Below are 24,003 nucleotides of genomic sequence, written 5' to 3'. Positions count from 1 at the left end.
CTCTCCGGCTGGACATACAACGAAGGATCTGGAGTCAAACCGCTGGTCTGAACCTGGGTACGACACCTCGGCGTATCCCTTTAAGACGGTTGGTGCGCTTAGAAGATAACATCAATTGCTATGGTAACCCCGGTTCTTTGAGAGGTGGTCGCTAGGTGTTTGTACCATGAGCACGCACGCCTGTTTCCCGTCCATGAAGCCTTTGGGGATGGCGTTGGGAGTGAGGATCTCGTACCTGGAGTCACAAACAGGGTGTTAATACACACAAGGTGTGATACACCCACAGGGTATCAATACACACACACACACACACACACAGGGTGTTAACATAAACACAAACACAGGGTGTTAATATACACACACACACACACACACACACACACACACACACACACACACACACCTCATCAGTCGAGGACAAAGTGTGTGCGTTCATGCGTTTCTTTGCAGTCCTTTTCCAGTGAATGTTGTGTGTTTGCTTCATGTGTGTCCGGTGCGTCACCTCTGCCTGAACTCCTGGAACACGATGCGGTTGGGGAAGCCCTGGCGGCAGATCCTGATCCCCTCCAGGACCCCGTTACAGCGGAGCTGGTCCAGCACCAGGTGGGGGTCCAGCTTACCCGCCTGCAGAGGGGAACACACCAGGGGTCAGACCTGGACCGGACTAAACCAGCCTGAACCAGATCTACTGCCATGGTAACAGTAAATCCAATTTACTGCTATGGAATAAAGGACTAAATCCAACCTTCCATCACAGTAAACTAGATCAAAAGCAATATATATGCTAGGTAAGCATTAGACTCAGGCTACCTAGCATGCCAGCTAAAGTTAGTGTCGTATGCTACTAGGCTAGAACCACCATATTCACAACAAGAACAGAACAAACAGTGATGCTCTCAACGAGACGCCCAGGTGGGTGGGAAAGGGACCCGCACCTTCTTCTCGTGGTTGGGGATGATGCAGCGGACGAAGTTGGGGTTGGTGTTCCTGAGCGTGGCCATGAGCTTGGACAGCTGCTCCTTGTAGAGCTGCCCCACCGTGCGGAACATGCCCTTACGCGTCTTAAAGGCCCCCGGCATCTCAGACATCCCGGCCACCTTGTCCAGGCCCACGATGCGGTCCACTGGGGGGGGGGGGGGTGGGGGGGCATTCATTATTCAGTCACCTTATTCCTGTTTATTCATCTCACTTTGAAAGCCTACTTAATTTAATTGGAATTAATTCATTTTCAATCATTAAGTATTGAAAGTAAATTCGATACTCTACTCTGTAAAGTATCAAGAGTTTTTCATCCCATAAAACGTCCCGTAAACCTTGACAATAATAAAGTCTAACGTCAACCCATGTCAACCAGAACACGCCTCAAACTACTAAACAAGGGTGTCTTCCTGTCAAACATGCTGAGGACAAGATCCTTTTAAACAAACGTGAGGAAACACCACACACAGTGAGGCCAGGGGGCGCCAGAGAGCAGGTCACATCATGCTGAGGAACCATCCAACCACTTCAATGCAAGTCACGTGAAACACTGGTGTGCACATCACTGCAAACCCCTCCCGTGTGGAGGGTCCTTATGTTTAAATCACACACGTCCAATAAAAAGGGTGACAAAAACATAGATCTATTTGGTGATCGCACAATCAAACCCATGCAGTTGGATATACCCATTGTTGCAGTACCCATGACCAACACCAGGAGGCCCCAAAAACACTATTACACAGGAGAGAAGGAGAGACCAGGGATTAATGAGGAGAGAGGGGGTAGAGACCAGAGCGACAGGATTCACTGAAACATGAGGAGATACCAGGGATTAATGAGGAGAGCGGGGAGAGAGACCAGAATTCACTAAAAACATGAGTTTGGGATTGATGATGAGGGAGAGGGAGGATTGATGATGAGGGAGAGGGAGGATTGATGATCAGGGAGAGGGGGGATTGATGATGAGGAAAAGGGGGGTTTGATGATGAGGGAGAGGGGGGATGGCTGATGACGATTGGCTGGAGGGTCAACAGGCACAGATGAGGGTGAACAAATCAAAGTAAACCGGGTCACCTGAGTCGAGGTGCAGAATAGGAAAGTGGTTGTAGAAATAGGCTCTCTGACAACTCAGAATCCCTGGGGGCCCAGGGGCCCCGTGGAGGGGGGGGTAACAGAACGGGGCAACAGAGGAGGATGAGGATGGAGGTCGAGATCAGGGAGGTCAAAGGTTAAGAGACAAAGGTAAGGTGGAAGAGTGAAGAGATCAACAGAAGGTAACATGAAGGTCTCGTGGTTTCATGTATTCATGTTAACTTGTTGTGCAACTGTACATGTATTCATGTGTGCATCCATGAATTGTTCATGTTTTTGTATTGTTCATGGGGTCAGGTGACCCCAAGGGCGGTTCAGGTGAGCCACAAGGGGGGGCCTGGGGCGGTCTGGACCCGAGGGTCGGGGGGGGGGGGAACCTACCATCCTTCCAGAGCTCGGAAACGAACTTGTCGGTGGACTGGTTGAGCAGTGAGGCCACGTTGTCGTTGAGCGGGTCCATGTTCTTCATCAGCCACTCGTCAGCCTTGTAGTCAACCTGGGGGGGGGGGGGGGGGGGGGGGGGGGGGTCAGGTCAGACATCAGGAGAAGGGGTGAGGGAGGGAGACGGGGTGTGAGGGAGTCTGGGCTGGGGTGAGGGAGGGTGAAAGAAGGGGTGGGGGAGGGAGGGAAAAGGGGTGAGGGAGGGAGGATGAAGGGGTGAGGGAGGGAGGATGAAGGGGTGAGGGAGGGAGGAAAAAGGGGTGAGGGAGGGAGGATGAAGGGGTGAGGGAGGGAGGATGAAGGGGTGAGGGAGGGAGGATGAAGGGGTGAGGGAGGATGAAGGGGTGAGGGAGGGAGAAGGGGTGAGGGAGTGAGAAGGGGTGAGGGGGCGAGGGAGAAGGGATGAGGGAGAGAGGGAGAAGGGATGAGGGAGAGAGGGAGAAGGGATGAGGGAGGGAGAAGGGGTGAGGCGGGGCAGACCGACCTTGCCGGCGTAGTGCATAATGCAGAAGTCGGCCTCGTCCTTCAGCTTCTTTGGCCGGTGGAACTTGGAGTGCGCCCCCTGCTCCTGCAGAACCTTCTCCACAAAGCTCTTGTCCGTGGCCTTGGGGAACCAGCACTCCTCGTCCAGCAGGGCCAGGATTCCCGGGGGGTTGGCCTGGGGGGGGGTGGGGGGGGGGGTGGAACCACGATGAGAGAGAACCACAGACACAGACCCAGCTCAGCGGACCAGAGGGGCTTCAGATCGACCGCCATGGAACCACCAGATAATGAGGGCTCCCCCGGGGAGAACCAGTCCTCAAACTGAGAATATTGTGGAAACATACGGCCTTGAAGAGGTTATGAAGAAGATGCTTTGGTTCTAAACCCAGCGGTCCACTGGGGCGTCGGTATTAAGGACAGATGTTGGTCGGATTTAAACAAAGTGTGGGAAGAAGATGGAGAAGTGGGACAAGATTGGGTCACGGCACAAAGACACAGTACCGGAGAACCAGTACCGCTCCGGTATGATTAATAGGTGTTTCTGTGGGAATACCAGTACATCTCCGTTCTGATTGACGGGTGTCAGTGGTGGACTCACGGGCTTCTCGATGAGGTCGATGCAGGGCTGCAGGTCCAGGCCGAAGTCGATGAAGCTCCACTCAATGCCCTCCCTCTGGTACTCCTCCTGCTCCAGGATGAACATGGTGTGGTTGAACAGCTGCTGCAGCTTCTCGTTGGTGTAGTTGATGCACATCTGCTCAAACGAGTTCAGCTGGAGAGAGAGAAGAAGTAGAAGATATTCAGTGATGTGAACCTCTCTGGTTAGCATTGCAAACCGTTACATATTTCCCAGATCTTTCAGAGACACTTCAAGATAAACTGAATAATAATTTTATTGAATCAACAGTTTTATTGATTCAATATAACAGTGTGTTTCTCACCGGTTCTCATGAAACGAGCACAGACGTGCTCGTTTCATGAGAACCGGTCTTCCCCTCTTACGCACTTATTGTATGTTGCATGTTCTGGCACTCAATAGCATCTTATCCTCGCAATCTGTGTTGCATGGACGTGCTCGTTTCATGAGAACCGCTGGGAACCGGTCACACCCACTGGCGCCTCACCTCAAAGATCTCGAAGCCGGCGATGTCCAGGATGCCGATGAAGGAGGCGCCCTGCCTCTTGGTCTTGTCCAGCGCCTTGTTGAGCCTCATCACCAGCCAGCGGAACATCCTCTCATAGGTGGCCTTGGCCAGCGCCTCCACGGCGAACTCCGCCTGTTCCTGGGTCTGCGCCTTCTGCACGTAGTCCCGGCCCACCTTGATGCGCGGAGACAGGATGGCCCGGGTGAAGTCCGTCACGTTCATCCCCATCAGGTGGCACACCTTCTGGGCCGCTGTGGGGGAGACAGAGGGAGGGTGTTAGCGTACCGTGGAGGGGGGGAGAGAGAGGGGGAGGGTGAGCAAAGGAGGTAGAGCGGGTTGTCTGGTAACCGGAGGGCTGCAAGTTTGATCCCCGGCTCCCCCTAGAGTGTCGAGGTGTCCCTGAGCAAGATGCCTCACTCTAACTGCTCCTGACGAGCTGGCTGTCGCCCTGCGTGGTTGACTCCGCCGTCGCTGTGTGAATGTGTGTGTGAACTGTCGCTTTGAATAAAACTCAGCTGAATGCCCTGAATGTGAATGTAGTGGTACCTGTTGTATGGCATGGAGACGCTATGCTAGAGGTTTTGTGGCAGTTGTACCTGTGTGGTAAGGCACGGATACTTGATGCTAAGCGACTCTCTACTCCAGTACTTCAGCTGTTCTGCGGTACTAGGACGTTGTGGCCTTGCATGGAGACCTGGTCCTACACTCCTCTTCATAAGGTCAGATGTTTGAGGTGTTTTACCGGTGTTGTCGGGCATGGAGGCCTGGTCGGTGTGGCGCTCCTTCTTGAAGCTCATGTTCCCCAGCTGGAGGACGGAGGACACCACCTTCAGCATGCCTGCAGATCAACACACAGGGGTCAAGAACCACGTCACCACGGTAACAACCGGGCCACGCCGGTCAACTCTGACCATGACAACATTTCAGACCTTTCTTTTAAAAATCTGTTTCATGTAAAGCTTCAAGTCAGACACCCTAACATTCCTATAGCTGATTATATTTGTGCACCCCTTTTTAAACTGGTACTACTGGGCTTTCTGCTGTTACAGCCACCTTTCCCCTGGGATGAACCCAGTTACCAAGCCATCTGCTGCCCCGTATGTGTGGGGGGCGATACTGCGGGGGTATTAAAGCACAGTGCTGCCCCCTATGTCTGGGGGGTGGCACTGCAGGGGTATTAAAGCTCTGCGTACCGATCTGCTCATCCTCGGGGATGCTCATGATCTTCATGGCCTCCATCGTCTCCGTGAAGAGGTCCTTGTCATGCTGGCCCGGGATGGTCAGGTTGCCGTTGGAAACGAAGCGGTAGTTGTTGTAGCCCTCCAGACACAACTCGGCTGAGAGAGAGAGAGACAGTTTTATTTTTAATAATTATTGTAGGTAATGCAAAACCCATCATAACAGAAAAATCTCTTAAAATGTACAGATTAAGAGCAAGAGAACGAGTGATGGATAAGAGGACAACATTAACCAAAAGTCCCCTTTAAGACGGTCAGGGCAACATGCATTATGGATTTTCAGACAGCATTTCTGTTTAACTATAAAGATAAAGTTAACATTCAGCTCCAGTCCAAGACTGTCCATCCACACCAGTCCAGGTCAGACCAGACCAGTGCACCCTAAACCCTGAGAGTCCCCCAGGAGCCCCTACAGCAGGTTCAAGGTTCAAGGTGCTTTATTGTCGTATGCACAACAATTACAGAAGCAGTCGCTGGCAATTAAATTCTTGAGTCTCGGGATCCTTCAACAGTGCAATAAAGAAACAAAAAGGTATAAGAGAAACACTAGTAAAGACAGCTGAGACCTAAATAAAGACAAATAAATAAACACAACTACAATACTGGACATGAAATAATTAGAATAAAATAGAAATATAATAATAACTAATGTATTAATGTCCCCAGTGAGGGAGCGAGCGTGTGTGTGCTCACAGCGCAGCTTGTCCCCGGCACCGGTCAGCATGTAGTAGAAGACGTGGAAGGTCCTCTCGTCTTTGGCCTGGCGGATGGCACGGGACTTCTCAAGCAGGTCTGGGGTCAGAGGTCAAGGTCTGCACCCCACTACCATCTCAACACGTCAGAAGGTTACCCAGAGGGTTATTAGGGTAGGGATCCTACATGGATCTCCTGATACTCAAAATCCTACAGAGCTACTGACGTATGCGCTGTAGATCATTAGTGGTCATACAAAGAGTTGCAGCCACAGTAAAACTACTAACCAGCTGAGATGATAAGTGAGGAGGTTTAAATGGGACATGGGATATTTCAGGGCCAATCTGATGGAGTTCAAACTATGTCAAGGATTTTCCGGGGGGGGAACATACTGACCGCTAGATGGTCTGACGAGCTTCAAACAAAGCACATAGTCAAGAAAGAGACCATCTTTAATTGTTCTGCTCTGGGGTACCTTTCCTGGAGAATGTTTGACTGCAGGGAAGCTGATGAACTGAAGTCTCAAGGAGCTTCAGACTATAAAAGATCTGGGACCCAAAGACCCAAAGGTGGAGCAACTGTGATAGATCTTCTGATCGATAAGCTGACTGTATTGAGGGGATGTGAGTGAGTGACCAGCCGGACATATATATAAATAAACAAAGGATACATGTTTCAATGTTGGCCCCGACGATGTAACCGTTGACATCAAAGTTGATTCTGATGAACTTTCCCTGGAAAAATGAAAGAAAAAAAACATAGTCCATCAAAACACTGACGCAAAAAATAACAATCCATAAAATGGATTATCTTTTCCGGGTTCAAGACAAATTTAAAGAAGTCTTACAAATCGGGAAGAGTTGTCGTTCTTGACAGTCTTGGCGTTTCCAAAGGCCTCCAAGATGGGGTTGGCCTGCAGCAGCTGCTTCTCCAGCTCCCCCTGGTGGACAGGGGAGGAACAGTAGGAGAGAGAGAGTATAACGGATGAAGACGCCCATGAACCGACGACAGACCGCCACAGGCAGGCATCTTATCGCTGTCCCAGCATGATATCACCACCACCATGGTCAGGGCTACGCTGGGGGTGGAGCCAGGGTGTGGGGGCAGAGTCAGGGATTGGGGGGTGGGGCTTAAAGGCTCCTCCCCCTACAGGGCGAGGGGTCTCATCTGCGTTTGGTTATCTGCAGAGTCGGTTCACTGTGTTCCGTGTTGACAGAGTCGGGTAATAATTGTTCCCGTATGAAACGACTTAGGATCCCAACAAAGAGCATTCAACACAAAACAAACAAGACAGAGTAAACAAACAAGACATATTTCACAAGGACACACAACATTCAACTGACGCACGCACAGATCGGATGACGTGTAGAAAAAACATGTTGTGAGTTAAGAGATGACCATCAGAGATATCACCGTCACTGTAAGAGGACGGACACACACACACACACACACACACACACACACACACACACACACAAGAGGGACACACACCACAGGGACACACAGACACACACTTTGGTTTATGCGTTTGTACATCATCTGATTGATGGCGTTGGGAGCAGCTGTACTTAAGGAGAGCTTGTGGACGTTAGCAGGAAAAGGTGGATGAGCAAGGTGGAAGCGCTGGGGAGAACAGTGCCGTTGAGTCGCTCCTGGCAGAGGATGAGTTGGACGGAGCCAATAAAAACATGTCAGTACACCGCCTGACAGCTGCTCCGTCAACACCGTGGGTGGAGGACGATTAATAGGCACCCAGCGCCACACACACACACACACACACACACACACACACACACACACACACACACACACACACACACACACACACACACACACACACACAGAGAGAGAGAGGCAGAGAGACACAGAGAGAAAGTGAGAGCGGCAGAGACAGAGACACAGAGAGAGAGACAGACATACATAAAGACGGACAGACAGAGACACAGACTCACTGAGACAGATAGAATCACATACAGACAGAGAGAGACTCACAAATAGAGACAGACAGAGAGAGAGGCAGAGAGACAGAGAGAGAAAGAGAGAGGGGCAGAGACACAGACACAGAGACAGACAGACATACATAAAGACGGACAGTCAGACAGAGAGAGACAGACTCACAGACAGACAGAGAGAGACTCACAAATAGAGACAGACAGACAGACATCAAGTAATAGCGAGTCAGCGCAGCATAGGGCTCTCAGCTCTGTTGGAATGTTTCCCAGGGCAGGGCCACGGAGCAGGTTTATGAGGCCTGTTTACTCTGAGCTAATCATATTTCTGCAGAAGCAGCGGCCCCAGGCTTGGTCGGTTACAGCCTTCAAAGGCTTCGTTCTAAAGGATGCACCGATGGAACAATGATTCACTGAAGATCAACGGGAATCTTCACACTATCACACGCCATCTTCTAATCCCAGAGTCCTGCTTCTACACATGTTGTGATGGAAAAACCACGTCTGCATTACAGCTGAAAGAATCGGGACAAAAGATCCCGGACCGATGAGGTCAGTGACGAGGGACGGCAGATTGTTTGGATTCAGATAAGAATCGGTCTAAATGTAGGTCACAAAAATATAACCAGAATTATTACTTTTCTGATTGAGGACAACTTTAGGCAAACACTTTATTTGCCCTTGATATCAAATCAATATGTTGTCAATACCAGTGTCGGTGCATCCCCCATGACCACCTGTCCCACACAGTACTTCAGTGTCTCTGGTCAGAGACCTCCATCCCCTTGATAGACCACACGTGTGTAAACATGCTGAGGAAGGCAGGCGGTCTTTGAGCAGAGACACTGCAAAGAACACCAAGACACTTGAGACAACAGATGGCCCAACATGGCCGACACAACACAGCACAGGCCTAACGTGGATACGGCACACAACAGATCCAACATGGCCGACACAACACCGCACAACACAGATCCAACATGGTTGAACACACACACACCACAGATCAAACATGCACACAACAGATCCAACATGGCCGACACCACACCGCACAACACAGATCCAACATGGTTGAACACACACACACAAACCACACCACAGATCAAACATGCACACAACAGATCCAACATGGCCACCCCGCACACAACACAGCAGTACATTTCGCTGAAAGAGTCCGCCAGGCATATCGGTAACAACATTTCCTCTTAACCGAAATACATCCCATAATCAACATTCCCTTGTGACCACCCCCTCTACACATCCTACTATTGTCTGGCGCAGTCTTTCAGCAGCAACACAAACGCACACAAACACACACACACACACACAAACACACACAGCTGCCACCGATGGACTCCGTGTACAGACTGCCTGCGTGCTTCCGATTGGCTGAAAAGTCAGGACGCCCTTGACCTTATAGACACCAGGTGAACCACCACAGAGCACTCCAGCGAGAGGAGGGGGAGGCGAGAGCGGGCGGGGGGGGTGATTGGAGGTGGGGGTGATGATGGGGGCTGTGTGTGTTTGTGTAGGCGGGGGGGGGGGGGGGGGGGGGGGGGGGGTGATGTTGTAGGGAGGCACCCAGGGAGGAAGAGGAGGAGGAGGAGGGCGTCCGAAGCAGGGAGGAGGAGCAGCAGGTGGAGGGAGAGAGAGAGGGTAACTCACATGTGACAGGAACGAGCTGTTCTGTTGGTGGGGAGAGAGAAATACAAGGAGCTCAAAACGGAGCGGCGCTTCATATCAACCCCCCCCCCCCACGGACCCTGAGCCGTGGCCAGGGGAGGAGGCTAACCCCGCCGCGGGCTATCCCCGCCGCAGGGGCTAACCCCGCAGAGCAGGCCAGCCGCAGAACTAGCCAGACAGCTAGCCATCTAACAGCCAGCCAGCTAGCATTAGAACTAGCCTTCTGACATTAGAACTTGCCCTGTAACAGCTAGCCAACCAGCTAGCAATATAACTAGCCATCTAACATCTAGCCAGCTAGCATTAGAACTAGCCATCTGACAGCTAGCCAGCTAGCATTATAACTAGCCCTGTAACAGCTAGCATTAGAACTAGCCATCTAAAGCCTAGCCAGTCAGCCATTTAGTCCCAGGATCTACATTCTTGTCAGGAGCTCCGAGTTACAGAGTCGAACCGACACTGAGCCAAGAGAAACAAGCTCCACCTTTAAAGAATAAATCAATCATAAATCCCAACAGCGATGCTATCGTGCCAACTCTGGTAAAACACGTGTCATTGCAAACGCAGCCGCCATTCTGGGCCCCGTTAAACGCGTCACACGTTCTGACCAATGAGAGGGAGGCTGTTTGTAATGACCCGTGTTTTTAACCAGAGGGACACATTTCTTTGGTTTGAGTTTCCATCTGTGGTCGCTCTGTAAAGCTGGGCAGAGCCGGGGAGAAGGTCTACAGGGCTACGTGCCAGGAGGCTAGGAACGGCTTGTTTACCAGAACATCTGCCATGAAGGACTAGTAACGTGGCTCAGTGGAGATATATTGATGAATGACAGTAGTGCAAGACGATGTTTGGATGTTATTGATCAACAGGAAGGATGAGGAGAGGCCAGAGGGGCTGGAGTCAAGGTGGTCAGAGGAGAGCGAAGAGGGAGGAGGGAGAGGGAGAGAGGAGGGGCGGGAGTCAAGGTGGTCAGAGGAGAGGAGGAGGGAGAGGAGGAGGGAGAGGAGGAGGGAGAGGAGGGGCTGGAGTCAAGGTGGTGAAGGGAGAAGGAGGAGGAGGAGGGAGAGGCTCCTAGAAGATGAAAGTAGAGGTAGACTGGAGAGAAGGGAGTGAGACAGAAAACACAGGAAGACTAAGGACAATAATATGGAGGAGGAGAGGGAGAGAAGAACAGAGAGAGAGGAGGTTCAGGGAGAGGGAGTGGCAGAAGAGGTTAGAAAGGGAGAGAATGAGAAGATGTGTGAGAAAGGGGAAAGGGACAGAGATAAAATAAAGTGGTCCAAATAGGCGGAGGGAGACAGGTGGTGGACAGAGGAGGATGGGAGGGTAGAGGAGAGGTGATGAAAGACAGAGAGGGAAATATGGGAAAAGAGAGGGAGGAGGTGAGGACAGATAGATTGTTTGGTGAAGAGAGGAACTGGAGGAAGAGGGAGGAGTAATAGGAGTTCAGGAAGGAGATATAGGTTGATAGAAAAGGAGTGATGGGGAGGGGAGGGAGGGACGGGAGGCGGGGGGGGGGGGGGGGGGGGAGAGCTCACCTGGTCTTTCTTGGTCTTGTGGGAGGAGGCTACGTGAGCCAGATACTGGATCACCTTCTTGGTGTTTTCAGTTTTACCGGCACCAGACTCTCCTCTGTGGAGGGCGAGAGAGAGAGAGAGAGAGAGAGAGACACACAGACACAAGATAGAGAGGGAGAGAGAGAGGGAGAGAGAGAGAGACACAACATAGAGAGAGAGACGGAGAAACAGTTCAACAAACCATGATTGGAGAGGAAAGCAGAACAAAACAGGTTTCAATGTGGTTATTCAGGATTATTTTTTTAATAAATGAAATTGTTTGTTTGGCTTTCTTTGAGTTTAAGTTATTGAGTGCATCAATAACAGATAGTATATTTATAGATGGTAAATTATGCATACATCATTAATACAGAGAAAGGAGAGGGGAGAGACAAAGAGGGAGAGGAGAGAGAAAGGAGAGTTCTTGGCGTCTTCCTGCAACGAATCGTCGTGAACTCACGTGCAAAGGATGGACTGATCTTCACGATCTGTGGACAGACACGAACATAACAGTCACAACATGTACACTAATGCAACAAAGTAGACCAAAACTCAGCCAGCCCTCATTATACAAGCTGTAAAACAGTAGTTTTTTGACACAACAGGAAGTCTAGGAGTGGGACAGGAAGTCGATATCTGGCTTCCTGTGTGACAAAAACGTATCAAGACTCAACACTTCTCCAGCGATCCTAATGCCTTCCTGGAAGCAGACAGGATGGTGTGTCTGAGGGGCTCAGCTGATAAAAGACGAGAGTGCAGAGATGGAAGATCTAACGAGGACGAGCCACCAAAATAACCTAATGATTTACTGTACTAGCATCGAGGGTAGCTTATTAAAGTGTAGTCACTAACCGCGTAGACAGGTTTCATTCCAAGAAAAAGTGTTTTGCATTAAAGATACTAACTTTGAAAGATCTTGACCATCATTGTTCTATAAATATATATTTTTTAAAAAGTAGCATTAAATCGAACATGATTTAAACATTTGTCGGATCACAAAGGCCCGGCGGTTTAAAGTCACAACGTCCAACTGTTTCTGTGGCAGGACCGGAGGATTTATCGACGAACGACATGCAACAGCCGGGAGGAGAACCGGGCCCAGCTCCAGGAGACTGGCCCAGGGGACCACAGCGCACACAGACCAGATCCAACATGGCTGACCCCCCTTGACCCCCATCTACAAAGACCAGAGCCAAAAAGGCTTGAAGCTGGGGGTCGCCAGCACGGCGGCCATGTTGGATCTCACAGGGCTCTCTTGTTCAGTGTTGCAATGAAGGGCGGTTTAACTCTTCAACAACATCCTAAACGCTGTAGATTTAAAGATCTAAAAGGTGTGTATACTTGGGGAAAACACCTTAAAGATGGCAGATCTCCTGAACCCTACTGAAGATAACTTCTAGTTAATTCAAATAGGAATCAAAACTTGTGGATAAACGTAAAAAAAAAAGTCACTCCAGGGGCATCGTGAGGTCATGATTGGGAAAGGGGGATTTCGGGTTTGTTAAAATATAGTTAAAACTGGCCTAGGCCAGATCTTCAGGGTCTTCATCGCTGCCAAGTTTGAAGAGATGTCATCCAGTTATTTGCCGTGATTAATAACGTTTTGTTTATAAACATATGAATCACTGTGAAAAGGCAATTCTACGCCATAAGTCACATTCCTTCTTTATGGGGACCACAACAGAAAGCAGCCGTACTTACATAATACTCAAACAACCGCAGTGCCACTTTTTGAAAAGAAAGTCAGCTGAAAATAATAGATAACGCCTCAGAAGGTATCAAGCTAATACGCTTATAAGCTACTAAGCTGGACGTAGCAGGATCCTTGTGCAGAAGATAGCGAGTTAATTAACTAGCAGTAGCTGTAGCAGCCGGGCGGAGGCTTACCCTGCATCATGCTTCTGTAGGAGGTGTCGGTGATGGCATAGATGTGGGGGGGCATCTCGTGCCTCTTCTTGCCCTTGTACATGTCCACGATCTCCTCAGAGTAGATGGGCAGGTTCTTGTACGGGTTGATGACCACGCAGAATAGGCCGGAGTACGTCTGCAGGCAGAGGGCGTCTGGTTAGAGTCGGTACGGGGCTGTGCGGATCATCAGAGGCTAGGCCCGATGGATGCTAACCTTCCTACTCATGTTCTGGTTTTCTTATCTAAGGAAAATGTGTGCACTTTCTTGGACTCCTCTTGGAGGTGTTCCCATGATGCATTGCTTTTCCACCAATGCTGACCTCCATCATACACATGGAACAGGACACACTGACCTGGCTATCTTTAACACTATACCTCACTTTAACCATTCCTTACTTTATCCCTATGCTTAACACACTTAAACTTCCACGTGTTTAAAGAAGTACTGGTCCTCATTTTATAGATTAACGATTATTTTAAATACAATGAATAAACTATTTATTACCATGCCATTATAGATATTGGTTAAAATATCAACAAAACCATTAAAAAGCGTTGGAGAGTATTTGTTTCCTGAACACAATCTTGTGTGGTTGCATAACGTGAGCCACGCCCCAGCCAGATCAGACCGGTCCCCTGGGGAGTTGGAACCAGTCTAACCCTAAGCCAGACTGGATTTGTAGCAGGGTTTCTCCCCAGAACCCCCACAGACCTCTACTCCCCTCGTATACAACATTACTCTGATAACTCCAGGCACAGACACTGTCCTCTGGTTCACATCGTTCTCCCTGCCAGGTCATCGCAACTATCTGAAATAGTCTCTCTCTCTCTCTCTCTCTCTCTCTCTCTCTCTCTCTCTCTCTCTCTCTCTCTCTCTCTCTCTCTCTCTCTCTCTCTCTCTCTCTCTCTCTCTCTCTCTCTCTCTCTCTCTCTCTCTCTCTCTCTCTCTCTCTCTCTCTCTCTCTCTCTCTCTCTCTCTCTCAGGAGGGAGGGAGGGAGGGAGGGAGGGAGGGAGGGAGGAGAGTTTGGGGGGGGGGGGGGGGGGGGAGTCAGCAGCAGGGACAGGGGAGCACGGGTGAGTTCCCCCACCCGTTTACATGACCGGGTCAGCTAGGAGCTAATTCCCCGGGCCATGCAGCCAGCCATACATGGCCTTCATCATGGTAACAATTACTGCAGCATTTAGAGTCCATATCCAGAGATCTGCTACTGGGAACATACCACCATAACCCCCAGTTCCCCCACCCCCCCATCCTACACATCCTCTTAGAAGGCCATTGTTCCCAGCAGCTTCCTGTTTACCAACAAGGAAATGCAGATAGAACAAGAGACAGCGATACGAGGGAGAGCCGTGCACAAAGACCAGACTGTTGGCTTACACATTAACCAGTGCCCTGCCTGTAGAGCTAGACTCCTCTACACCAGACTCACTCCTATACAAGGTAGAGGTCAGGGCATGGTTATACTCTGATAAGGAACAGTTTGAGTTGTAAAAGTGAGGCCAAGACTAGACCAGTATTTAAAAGAGGCTAAGAGAGGAACAGAGTACTACATACGCACTTAAGTGTACTCCCATATTGCATGTTGCACGTCCTTAGAGATAGTACTTAGCATGTGTAGCATCTTATCCTAGCTATCTCTGTTGCTTACGGGGAATGGGTTAACCTAGTGATTGTTAGTGCTTCGCACTATGAACATCCTTACTGTACCAGGGCTAGTCCCTTACCGTACTATTGTTTCTCTTTCTTCTGACAAATGTACTTATTTTAAGTCGTTTGGATAAAAGCATCTGATAAATGCCCTGAATGTAAATGTTAAAGAGTACTTTCATCAGATGAGGCCTTGGCAATATACTACATATTGCACATTTGACAGCAGTAGTACTGCATACTTACATAGATGAGCCCGGAGTAGTATTGAGTTGTATTTGGACAGTATTAAGCAGTATTCAGTAGTACTTACGTAGATGAGCCCTGAGTAGTATCTCTCCTTCAGGTTGTGCAGAACCGAGGCCTCGTTCAGGCAGGTGAGCTCTGCCATGTCCTCCACCTTGCTGAACTTGGGCGGGTTCATCTTCTGGATGTCGTCCTTGTTCACCTTAACCTTCTTGCCCGAGTCGGCCAGCTCCACCATGCACTCGTCTCCGCGCTCCTCACGGACCGAGCCCGCCTCGAAGCCCAGGCGCTCCGACGGCACCCACACCAGCTTCTTGGTGGCCCAGTCCGCCTGCGCCAGCGGGTTGGTGACCATGTTACGGTCCACATACAGGAACTTATCAGCGTCCGACATGGTGGCTGCAGAGGGAGGGAGAGAGGGGGATGGCCGTTTACTAGTGCTAGTCGGTATGTCTATATGCACTTGTTCAGCCAACTCTCCTTGGTTGGACCATCGCTGACGTCCATTTCATAAGGAAAGAAACGATTCTTATACATTATTCTCAGGGCAGGAGGGACATATGTAGATTGATGTTTTCTTTTTAAGTGAGGGGTTATATTGTATTAGTAAAAAGATATGATTGAATAAAAATAGTGTTCAAGGCTTTGTGGTTGCTGTTAGAGTAATCATTTGCTTAACACACTTATGACAGGAGGTCAAACAGCCTTAAGGTTGAACGCTGGTGTACTGACTGAACATTAACTGACTTCCTCCTAACAACACTTATCCAGGGTACCAGGTACTGTGGCCGATTAAGGAATCTAGAAATAACTAGATGATTTCTTATTTTCCACCATCGACCAATCGTCTGGGAGAAGAGTACACTTATACATCGATTTTGTTTTAGTTACTAAGACAGATTCTTTATCCAAAGCGGTTGGGGTGAATTAAAAAAGGTTATCTGGCTCAGGATCAGTTATATCAGCAGGTGTGGCCAGGAGGCAAATGGGGAATCGAACAAGGAACCATCTGCCGGGGTCAGCTCAATAAATGACTTCTTGAAGTGACTCTGTACACTTCTCCCTCCTGGAGATATCCCGGATCAATAAAAGTCTCCCTGGAGGCCAACTTATCAGACCCAAACCCACAAATCCGAACACAAAGAGTTTTATCTACTACAGAGAATCATAAATTCTGAGTGGCTCTGCTCATCGCGTGCGCACATCACAGATAGTTTAATAAAGCACATAAAGCTTGCTGGTTCAGTGGAGGAATGTGGGCGGACGTCGTCTGCAGAGGAAACTTCTGGGGTCAGAGATCGACCCATTGGGGGTTAGAACCAGAGAGACACGAGTCCATCACAGTCACGGCCGGAGGTCTGCTGACCCCGGTCGAGGAGCCCAGTCATTCTCTGTCCTTGCCCTGACATCAGAGACAGATCAGCTGTCTGCAGGCCCCACCACTCACAGACAAGAAGACACCACTCTCCGACCGTTACGCTATTGGAGCCCTCCCTCCTAACCGACATGCAAAAGGGGTTACGATTATGAACGTTATCAGTGATATCAGGAGGAGGAAGCGGAGAAAGGCCCTTCCTCAAGCCCGGTAGTGACGGCCTGATGGAAAATCCATGTTTACTCTGAATCATTTGAGCTTGCCTCTCTTTTCTTTGCGTCATCCAGATTGGTTGTTTACCTTTTACCTGCTGTGAAAGCAGTGCTACCTCATGCATATATCCGTTTGGCGAGAAGGCAGGAATGTCTGGTCTTTAGGTAAACATCTCCCACCTTTGATGCAAGGACAATGCATTACGGAGACAGGATGAACGTGCACCTCTTTTTCCTCAAGAACAACATCCTTCTGGAGTGGGGGGGGGGGGAATTGTTTAAAGACTGTTCAGGGCTCCTAGGAGACTGGCGTATGCATTCATTAAAATACGCTTATTTTCATTTTTTATTTGGAAGTCTCATCCGTCCTAAACGCAACATCTCAAAGAAACTGCCACGTCACTGGTGAGGACCAGGGAGGTGGAGAAGACGTGAAGTAGAACCGACCTATAACCGACCCACGGTTCTCGCGAGCTGACATTAAACTCAACAGGGTCAAAGGAACGCCATCCCTGTCATCCCACCTTGGTTCCTCTCCGAGAAGCTCTTAATCAGAGCTCCATCTGCGGGCTCCCTCTCTCCCAGCAAGGTCTCACCAGCATTCAATCAGCCCCTGTGGCATTCCCGGATTTCTTTCCCAAGAAGGGATTTATGGTGATGCACAACATGTGTGGAACATTTGAGCCTTATGTGGCTTTTTAAGTGATAAATATGCGGTCTTAGGAGCGCTAAATATGTGAATAAAAGACGGGAGTGAAACGTCCCTGTCTGGATGGATAGGTAAATCTGCTGCGCTCTATGTCAGAAGAGGCTTGCAAAAAGATTTGTCACGGTAATTAGCCAATTACCGATAAAACAACCACTACAAGCCCTTTGTTGTTCTACATTATCAGTGTCTGCGAAATCATATCAATAGTTTCATTTCAACATTCATGACTTTATAATTGACAGGCCTCCGTACTCTCCTCCTCAGTGGCTAATGCAGTCATTAACTGAGCAGTCAACATGAGCAACACTTCTCCAAACACAAGGCCGTCACTGTGAACGTCTTGATTTAGTGTTTTCGTTGAACGTGCTCCTGGGAATAACGCGGTTGTAAACTTGTTATAGACGCGATTTACCTGTGTCGCAGGAACTTTTTCAAACTCTTGTTGGTTTAACAACCCACCTCATCCCCCCTAACGATGGTTGCTAGGGGCAACCACCCTTCGGGGTTGGCAGGGCAGCAGTTAGAACCGCAGGGGTCTGGAATATCCACGGTTAATGCCGTTTCTGCCCATTTACAGTCATACATTCCGGGATCCAATTCCAAACCCTAACTTTCCACTCTGGGAAGCAATAGTATGCTAAAGAATGTTTAAGTTGAACTTTCACTGTGTTTCTGCCAATGACGGGAATCAGAGGGTTCAAATAAGAAATTTGCCACAACATACATTCTGACCAATTTTGAAAGACAACAAAGAAGATCACCAAGGTTCCAGAACTTCAACAGAAGTGTTCTTGATTAAAACAGTGGACAGATGCAAGGGGTTCCTTTCAAATACAAATTAGGTTCTAAATCTTCCAAATAAGTGTTCCTGATCAGAGCAGTGGCTGAAAAGAGGCAGGGCAGGCCTGAACGAGAGCAGCTCAGGTCGACCGTGGCTTGAACAAAACCGTCAATGTGGGTAAAACCACAGAGAGGTAAACAAACGGAGTGGCTGAACCAGTAGGACCAGTATGGAGCATGCAGAGGCGGTGCATGCTGGGACCTGGGGAGCTGAGGGGTGGTGAACGGAACATGCTGCCCTTTCACTGGTGCTGGGTTAATGGGAGGTGAGCAGGCCCCTCCTCCTCCTCCTCCTCCGCTGGGTTAAATAGGCCCTGGTGACCGGTCACCATAGCAGACCAATACTGAAGAGATACTTTAGTGTCCTGTAACAGTAGGATCCTATAGCAGTAGTACTAGCATCCTATAGTAGGAGTAGTCGCATAGTATCCTATAGTAGTAGTAGTATCCTATAGTAGCAGTAGTACCCTATGGTAGCAGTAGTATCCTAGAGTAGTGGTAGTATCCTAGAGTAGTGGTAGTATCCTAGAGTAGTAGTAGTATCCTATAGTAGTAGCAGTACTAGTAGTATCCAAGAGTAGTAGTTCTATCCCAGCATAGTGTATCCTCTACCCCCTCATATGTAGGGGTTCAGCAAGTGTCGTGGATAAATCCAACAATCTAATTCTCTAACAAATTACAAGAGGTCGAAAAGGACTAGGTTTGAATGATCAAGGCTTTATTGTCACCGCAGAGAGTAACATCACCTGAATTGGTTTGCAAAAGAACTCCCGAACAATCTCGGAGTCCCAAGTTATATCCTAGTTGTGTGACCTCTCCTAAGATGCCCTTGACCAATCACAATGCTCTGAACTACGATGTGGGGGGTCCCCTGTGAAAACAATATTAATTTAATTAATTTAATTAATTTAACAGTAAAATATGCAGTTGTAATAGTCAACAATGACACTTCATTTGTCTGTGGACACAGTCATAATCCTAAAGCTGCTAGTGTCTGATTTTAACCAGGGTATGAATTAGTCACCTTAAGTCTAATTTAATTCTACAGAATACACATTCTGGAGACCACAGACGAGGACCCATGGGAGGGTGTTTCCTCTCACCGTGACATGAGCCAGCCGTCGTTGAGGGGCCACTTACGTGTAAATGAGGAACACATGTAAAAGTACTTGTTGACCAAGGAAAGCCAGGTAATATCAAGTGTTTAAGATTTGGCTCCATTTTAAATATATTTACCTTATATTCTTGTATAATTCATACTTTAAGATAACCTTACTTATACTTATTATCTAAGTGAACTGAGAAATAGACTGATGTCATCGACTACAGAGGGAGGTCTTATCTGAGTCTTATCTGTTTGCCGGTCAACTCCGGACCCTCTGAGGTGTTGAATAACAGTAGAACAGGGTCTAGAGCCTGCCCCTCTTCCCCCCTACTATTATTTCTAATATTTGGCAAATATCCTTTTAAACCTTCATTACTTTCTACCACACGAGTCCATCCCCAGCCTCTTCTCTGAGCCCCAAAGCTCCTCTGCACTTTGCAGCACAGCCGCACTTTAAGCTTTACGTCACTCCAATATTGATTTAGCTCTGATTGTTCTCAACCTCACCTGAAAGTCTCTATGGATGAAAGCATCTGCTGGATGACTGATTCATGGTTGGGATTAGGGATAAGAATAACCCCACATGTTCACGGTCTAACAACCAGTGGGGCGCATGAACGAATAGGTGAATATTCAATGTTTGCCGACATTCACAAAGGCAGCCATGGTTCTTCTGTAAGAACTCTGACTTACTATGTTAACGCACCGCGCTACACCTAGAATAAAAAGTATGGCACAAATATTCAGGTTTACAGCAGGGCTGCGTCGCAGCACTGAAGAGTGAAGTCCTTCTCGTTAAACCGCTCCCAGCGCCTCTCGTTTCATCACACTTGGCTCATCTCAATTCCCTCCTCTACCAACTTCAGGACATAATTTTGCAACCCAGTAGAAAGGGCGGAGGGGGGGGGGGTGTAGAGTTAGTTGTACTTTGTATTACAAATACTGCACGCACGTTGGAGTCCAGACGAGGACACGCGTGTGCACAACACATGACTCAATGAGGAATTCACAACGCTGGTTTTTCCGTTTTGCCACAAACTTCACCCCCTGGACAGCGGGCATTGTGGGGGGTCCACAGCCTCCCTCGGGCCTCAAGTGTGCATCTTCTCAATCCCTGAGGACCCCCACTGAGGTTACAGTGCAGCATATAAAACACGAACAACACACTGGAGGATTTAGTGTGTTTGTGAGGACCGGAGAAGCGGCCTGCTGTTCTGGAGCAGAGGATCATTTAGCCCGCTGCATTCTGTCATGTTTGACCAGGTCCCGGGAGGGGGCCGGGGGGGCCTTCTGATGACCTCTGCACCCCCCCTCCCCCAGTTGTTGACACTGCGTGGGACAGCTTCCCTCCAGCTGAGTCCTCTTACCCTCCTCCACATGGCCCTCTCCCTCCCACGACAACAGACACCCCCCTGCACATCCTGTTGGACATGGGAGACGTGAAGCAAATTAGACTCCCTGATGACCCGCTCTGAGCCTCCTCGCTCCGCTGCGCCCCCGCCTGCACCCTTCACCAAGCCCCCCCCTCATCCCACTTTTTCAGGGCCGCATTCCTTTCCTTCACCCTTTATCAGAGAGCGAGAGACCAAAGGAATTCCAGTAATTTCACTTGTGTATCCCCTCCTCCTCCTCCTGCTGCTCCTCTACCACCCTCTGCTCCCATCTCCCAGAGCCTGCCCCCCCCACCGCAGACCCTCCAGCTCCCAGCAGCCCCAGGGAGGTTCACTGTAGTTGAACATGTACAAGAAAGTACTGGGTAAGCCGAGTAGTCTCTTGGGTAAATCTTTGTGTTTGTGTATGCTTCTGAGTGTGTGTTTATATATATATATAAGTGTGTGTATATAAGTGTGTGTATACATGTATGTGTGTCGAGCTAGCCTCATCAGTTTCTACAACTACAATACTTACTTTGCAGTTTACAAAGGATTCCATATGACGTCCAATCATAAACAGGGTGACGGCTGATCGGCCAAGATCATAATCATAGTCTGGTCTTTGTTTGCTCTTTTTTGTGTTTTTAGCACAAACAAGAAACCAGGGTGAACTCATTCCAAGACACACCCGCCGCTGTGCTCCAGTTTGATTGTTATTGAGCGCTGGGGCGACACGAGACTCTGGCCCTCAGATGGACGAAGGCAGCAGCATGCAGATAGTACACATGTACAGACAGATAGTACACTACACAGACAGATAGTACAGTACACAACACAGACAGACAGTACACAGCACAGACAGACAGTACACAGCACAGACAGACAGTACACAGCACAGACATCTGGGAGCTGCCACACATACCAGCGGGGCGTGGTCGAGTACAGTCCTCTCACAGGACAAGAGCCATTAAAACAACACAACTATAAACGCACAACAAACAGAGCTGGGGATTCGAGACATGATCTGACCTAAGTCTGCCTAAGCTCCAGTGTGGTTGAAGTTGGAAACTCATTTGTAGCTGCTTAGATGTTTGTCATGATTTTACTTAATTGAAGGCTTGGTTGTTCAGCCTCACTTGTAAAGTCGCTTTTGGACCAAAGCAACTGCTTTGGTCTGCATCTGACATGCGTGTACCTTTGTGTGTTGGGGTCCCTCCCAGATGAGGCAGGATGGAGTAGTGAGGAGGTGGTGTGGACCCCAGGCCACTAGGTATGGGGGACATGGTCTTGATTCCCATGCCCACAGTCAACATGTAGGCCTCAATGAGCAGGAAGTTTAACTGCACCTTCTCATTTAATGATATGCAACTCAATTATCTGCAACATTCAGAATTAAGTGTCTGCTACATGCCTAGCTAATCAGATGATTCCTGAGGTTAAAGGGAAGAATAAAGAATAAAAAAAAATCAGGGAGCCGGCCAGCCTGTAATCCATCGCTAGCCTCCCTCCCACAGACGCACAGTACCGTCCATGACACAGATAGTCTGTGACACATTTCAGACTCTCAGGAGAGCCGCACGAGGGGTGAGATGAGCCACTAATCTATTCTCGTTTGACTCTCACTGCTCCACATCCAGAGTACCACAGAATGCAAGACCTTTTTAAAAAACTAAGAACCTCCACAGTGTCGTCAGATGGCATCAGTATGTTACGTTTTACTGGTCAGGTCGCGTTACAAAGACAAACACGGCTTCTCTCTTCTCTACCAAGGTCCAGCTGGCCTTTCTCTCTCTGCCAACTAGAACCTCCCCATTCTAAGCGCTGTGCTGACGTCCTCAGACTGTGGAACAAGCAGTCAACTGTGAAAACATCTGACAGTCCACTGAGCTAGGCTGCTAAATCAAGATTACCAGGCCTGCTGAGTCCTCAGCACAGTTACCCATTAACAGAACGCTCTACGATAGACAGGACGATTCACCCTGGAACTGCTTTTTGTCGGAAAAGATGGCATCCTAACAAACGCGACTACAATAGTTAAACTAGGAAGGGTACTGTAGCTTTTGGAGGGGAAAACCAGGAAGAGGGGAAAGAAAACCAAAGTTTGCAGAGAGCGGACTGCGGCCACAAAGACAGGAAACTCTGTGGGAGTGAGAAGAGGAAGAGAAACGCCCGATGGCAGCGCTATACCACAGGCCCAGCATGGCTGCCTCTAGGGTCCAGACATCCATGTGCTGTATACCTTTGCCGGCAGCTGGGTTAGGAGGACATAGGTCCAGGTCTACACTGGAGGACTGATGTTGACTGCACGCCACCAGAGGGGGTTGTGAGGTTGAATCCCCAACGACATGAGCCTTTTCAGTCGGTAAAGTTTCCCCTCATTACGAAATATCCTCAAAGTGCTACTAGGTTATTTGCTTCTGATGGATCTACAGAGAAAAGAGGCGTCCTTTTGGAAATCTCGGTTGTCAATAAGTACATAGAGCCCGGTGTTAGCGTCTTATCATCCAGACTAAGGAGACCTCCAAGACCTGATCAAGCCCATCTGCTGCCAGACTCCATTCCTACCCTGTGAAGACACCCTCTCACATTCCCCTCAGCCATCTTTGTTTACTTTCAACTATTTATTATTCACAAAACACACTGTTTGTTATTGTTCTGGGGGGAGAACTTAAGCATGCCCAGCTTGGAGACAAACGTCTCTCCTCCGAGATGTTTCTCCAACACTGACGAGTGAGGAACGAGTTCTTGAGTTCCTCCACAGGTCTTCACTGAGCCGTGGTGGTAAGAGAGCACATGGTCGCTCATCGCCTGAGCGCACATTGTTGAAAGAATTCAGTCATCAATTCAGTCAGTTATGAAGTGATGCTGATGTACATTTCAGGTTATCATTTGACTCCCAAACCTCTTGTGTAAACGTGCATAGGCGCTTTATTTTTTTTAATAAGCTGAAGAGATTTGTTTGTGAAACACAGAAATAAGTTTTTCTTTGTTTTTTTTAATCTTTTTACCAAAAACGTGTTTAATTTCCAAAACATTTCCAATAAGTATTTTCCTGCAGTCCAGCACTGAAGGAGCAGGCGGCCGGTAGAACATGTGCTGCTGGTTGGTTCAGAAGTGTTCCCTTTGTTCTCTGTGGTTCTCCTGCTCTCCTCGCTCTCCTTCTTGGGAACCGGGAGAGGGAGCGCAGAGGAAATGACAAAACGGCTAAACTATTTAGCCATTTGTGGAACTGTGTGTGAAATATCACAGGGAGCAGGTCTGTGGTGTTTTCTTAAGAGTGTACGTAGGTCCATCGAGGAGGAGGAAAAATAAACCCCACGCAGCAGAAACA

The 24,003-nt window shown here is 48.8% G+C and overlaps 1 protein-coding gene across 1 annotated transcript in view; it reads right to left on the bottom strand.

Moving 5' to 3' along the window:
* Positions 1–24,003, bottom strand: part of myh9b (myosin, heavy chain 9b, non-muscle) — a 45,633-nt gene that overhangs the window by 16,772 nt on the left and 4,858 nt on the right. The window contains exons 2-18 of the mRNA XM_079746335.1: positions 15,126–15,457; positions 13,143–13,299; positions 11,716–11,743; positions 11,238–11,331; positions 9,685–9,705; positions 6,918–7,010; positions 6,741–6,804; positions 6,071–6,169; positions 5,333–5,476; positions 4,882–4,977; positions 4,119–4,390; positions 3,593–3,766; positions 2,996–3,169; positions 2,452–2,566; positions 936–1,123; positions 503–624; positions 166–235 (exon numbers count right to left, since the gene is read on the bottom strand). Coding sequence (XP_079602461.1) covers positions 166–235; positions 503–624; positions 936–1,123; positions 2,452–2,566; positions 2,996–3,169; positions 3,593–3,766; positions 4,119–4,390; positions 4,882–4,977; positions 5,333–5,476; positions 6,071–6,169; positions 6,741–6,804; positions 6,918–7,010; positions 9,685–9,705; positions 11,238–11,331; positions 11,716–11,743; positions 13,143–13,299; positions 15,126–15,452 — 2,238 coding nt within the window. The 5' untranslated portion in view covers positions 15,453–15,457. The remainder of the gene's footprint in view (positions 1–165; positions 236–502; positions 625–935; positions 1,124–2,451; positions 2,567–2,995; positions 3,170–3,592; positions 3,767–4,118; positions 4,391–4,881; positions 4,978–5,332; positions 5,477–6,070; positions 6,170–6,740; positions 6,805–6,917; positions 7,011–9,684; positions 9,706–11,237; positions 11,332–11,715; positions 11,744–13,142; positions 13,300–15,125; positions 15,458–24,003) is intronic.

This window comes from Pollachius pollachius (genome assembly GCF_949987615.1).
Source record: "Pollachius pollachius genome assembly, chromosome: 11".
Classification (NCBI taxonomy): domain Eukaryota; kingdom Metazoa; phylum Chordata; class Actinopteri; order Gadiformes; family Gadidae; genus Pollachius; species Pollachius pollachius.
This window is presented reverse-complemented; position numbering and strand designations above follow the sequence as displayed.